At 58.7% G+C, this 2,190-nt stretch overlaps 1 protein-coding gene across 2 annotated transcripts in view; it reads left to right on the plus strand.

The window, feature by feature from the left end:
- The first annotated feature begins 1,803 nt into the window (after positions 1-1,803).
- CX3CL1 (C-X3-C motif chemokine ligand 1) overlaps positions 1,804-2,190 on the plus strand; it is a 10,042-nt gene continuing 9,655 nt past the window's right edge. The window contains exon 1 of one of the 2 annotated variants that reach the window (XM_003792569.2): positions 1,804-1,953. In XM_003792569.2, the coding sequence (XP_003792617.1) occupies positions 1,863-1,953 (91 nt within the window). In that variant the 5' untranslated portion in view covers positions 1,804-1,862. The remainder of the gene's footprint in view (positions 1,954-2,190) is intronic. The other variant, XM_003792567.2, reaches the window with a different exon arrangement.

Consider the following 2,190-nt stretch of genomic DNA (forward strand, 5'->3'; position numbering starts at 1 on the left):
AGCCCAGGAGTTGGAGGTTGCTATGAGCTGTGATGCCATGGCACTCTACCCAGGGGGATAGCTTGAGGCTCCGTCTCAAAAAAAAAAAAAAAGATCAGAACAGTCATGGGTACTCTCACTGTTCTCCAGAATCCTGGCCTCCTGACAAATAAAGTTTGGTGGACCTGTCCCGTCTCTGTATATTGGCTGACAGTGACAGGCAGCCAGACCCTCTTTCTCTGAAAACACTTCCCCTCCTCACCTCCCTCCTCTGTCTTCCCTTCCTCCTCCTTTCCTCTTTCTCCTCCTCCTCATCCCCCTCTTCTTCCTCTTCTGCTCTTACAAGGGCAGAGCAGAAGAGCCCTGGACCTTGGTTTTTACTACTCCTTGTCCCTCTCTGGACATCAGTTTTTCTGGTTATAAAATGCGGGTTGGACAGTGGAAATGTGAATGTTATCAGCTTCCCATCTGCATGGCCAGAGTGAGTGGTTGGCCCATGCCAGGGTGCAAGAGCCGGGGGTCTTGCAGGGGTCCTCCTCTTCAAGGAGCATCTAGCCTCCCAGCTCCCGCAGGGCACCCCAGACAGCCCTATTATTGTGCTTGAGTGGGGGTGTGGCTGAGGAGAAAGAGAGGTCCCCTGGCCTTGGGAGCTGTTGGCCCCTCTGCCCAGCCCTGCCCAGCCTGGACCAGTTAGCTGGCCTATAGCCTGGGACGCTGGCTCACAGACAAACTGGTTTTCCCTGTGGTGGCAGCCTGGAGACACCCAGCCCAGCACAATTCACTTGTGGCCCAAGGCTGGGCTAGGCTCCTGCTGACTTTTCTGGAGTCTCAGGAATTGTTGCCATGGCCTTCCAGGAAGGCTGCATAAAACAGGCTTAGCTGCACCCAGGGCCTGCACAGTCGGCATTGTGTGATGGGAGCTGCTGGCCGTCCTGCTTGGCCCTGTCCTTACCACCTCCAATGGCATGTGAACCTGGAGCGGTCTCCACAGATTACCCCAATACCTTCCTTGGACAGATGGAGATAGGACTTCTCCAGGGCACAGCTGCAGAGGCAGGGAGCCTAGAGGCACAGTTACCCAGGGTGGGTTGGCAGCCACACTGTCCCTGGAAGGGGGCAGAATAGAGATGGGAGTGGGTGTGGGCAGGGAAGGAGAGGCCAGGAGGCTAGGGATCTCTACTCCCCTGAGCTGTCCATGCCCCTGCTGGTGCCTAGTCCTCGGCACTGTGGCAGTGGGAGGTGGGTTCTCCACCCTCATGCTCAGGACGGCTGGGGTGCTGTGAGCCTCAGTTTCCCAATCTGTCCACATGAAGTTGGACTAGATCCTTCTCTCAGCAGTACTGCTGGGCTCAGGGGATGTATGGATGAGCAAGGCCCCCACAAGAGCTCACAGTTCAGCACTTGGGATTTTAAGGAGTGCAGTCTGGGGGTCCATCATAGCTTACCGGACCCAGACTGGTAGTGCCCGAGTCCTGGTTGCTGGTGGTCAGCAGTCTCTGGCATCTGCTCCCCGTCCTTCAGGGAGTAGAGCCTCAGATTCTACAGGAGTGCCAGCTCTGGGCAGGGAGGTAGGATGTGCAGAGGGGAGGAGGAGCCCTTTGAACCCTGGCTGGCCCAGGATCCCTGGCCGTGGCCCCCTCCCACAGCCAGGAGCCAGCTCGGTTCCTTGGCAACATCCTGAGGAATGCAGCGCTGCACACTGGCTCCCTTCCTTTCTCCTCCCACCGCCTGCCTACGGGGCTGGAGGCGGAGGCAGCGAGCCCCATTATAACCAGAGCGAGAGAGACCGCGCAGAGCTCCAGAGGCAGGGGGATAACGCTGAGCTTCATCGAGTGGCCCCAGCAGCCTGCCCAGGCCCCTGCCCAGAACCTTCCACCCCAGCCATGGCTCTGCTACCTCTCTCCTGGCTGCTCCGCGTGGCTGCCCTCTGTCATCTGATCATCCTGCTGGCTGGTGAGTGGGGCCTGGACTTGGGCATGAGTGGGGTAGGGATCCCTCGAACCCCTCCTCTGCCCCTCAGGCCTGCCATTAAGGGCCCCTTAGGTAAGGCTGAAGGTCTGCGGTGCCACTTTTCTGGGGAAATGTGGGAGGGGGCTGGGCCCTGATGGCCCCTGCCTCCCACCCGAAAGTAGAGCTGGGAAGATTCCCAATCTTCACAACTGTCCCTGCCTGTCCCTGTGAGCAAAGGTGGCTGCTGTGTGGCAGCACAGA

This window comes from Otolemur garnettii, unplaced genomic scaffold, assembly GCF_000181295.1.
Source record: "Otolemur garnettii isolate 467f Iridium unplaced genomic scaffold, OtoGar3 scaffold00058, whole genome shotgun sequence".
In the NCBI taxonomy this organism is placed as follows: domain Eukaryota; kingdom Metazoa; phylum Chordata; class Mammalia; order Primates; family Galagidae; genus Otolemur; species Otolemur garnettii.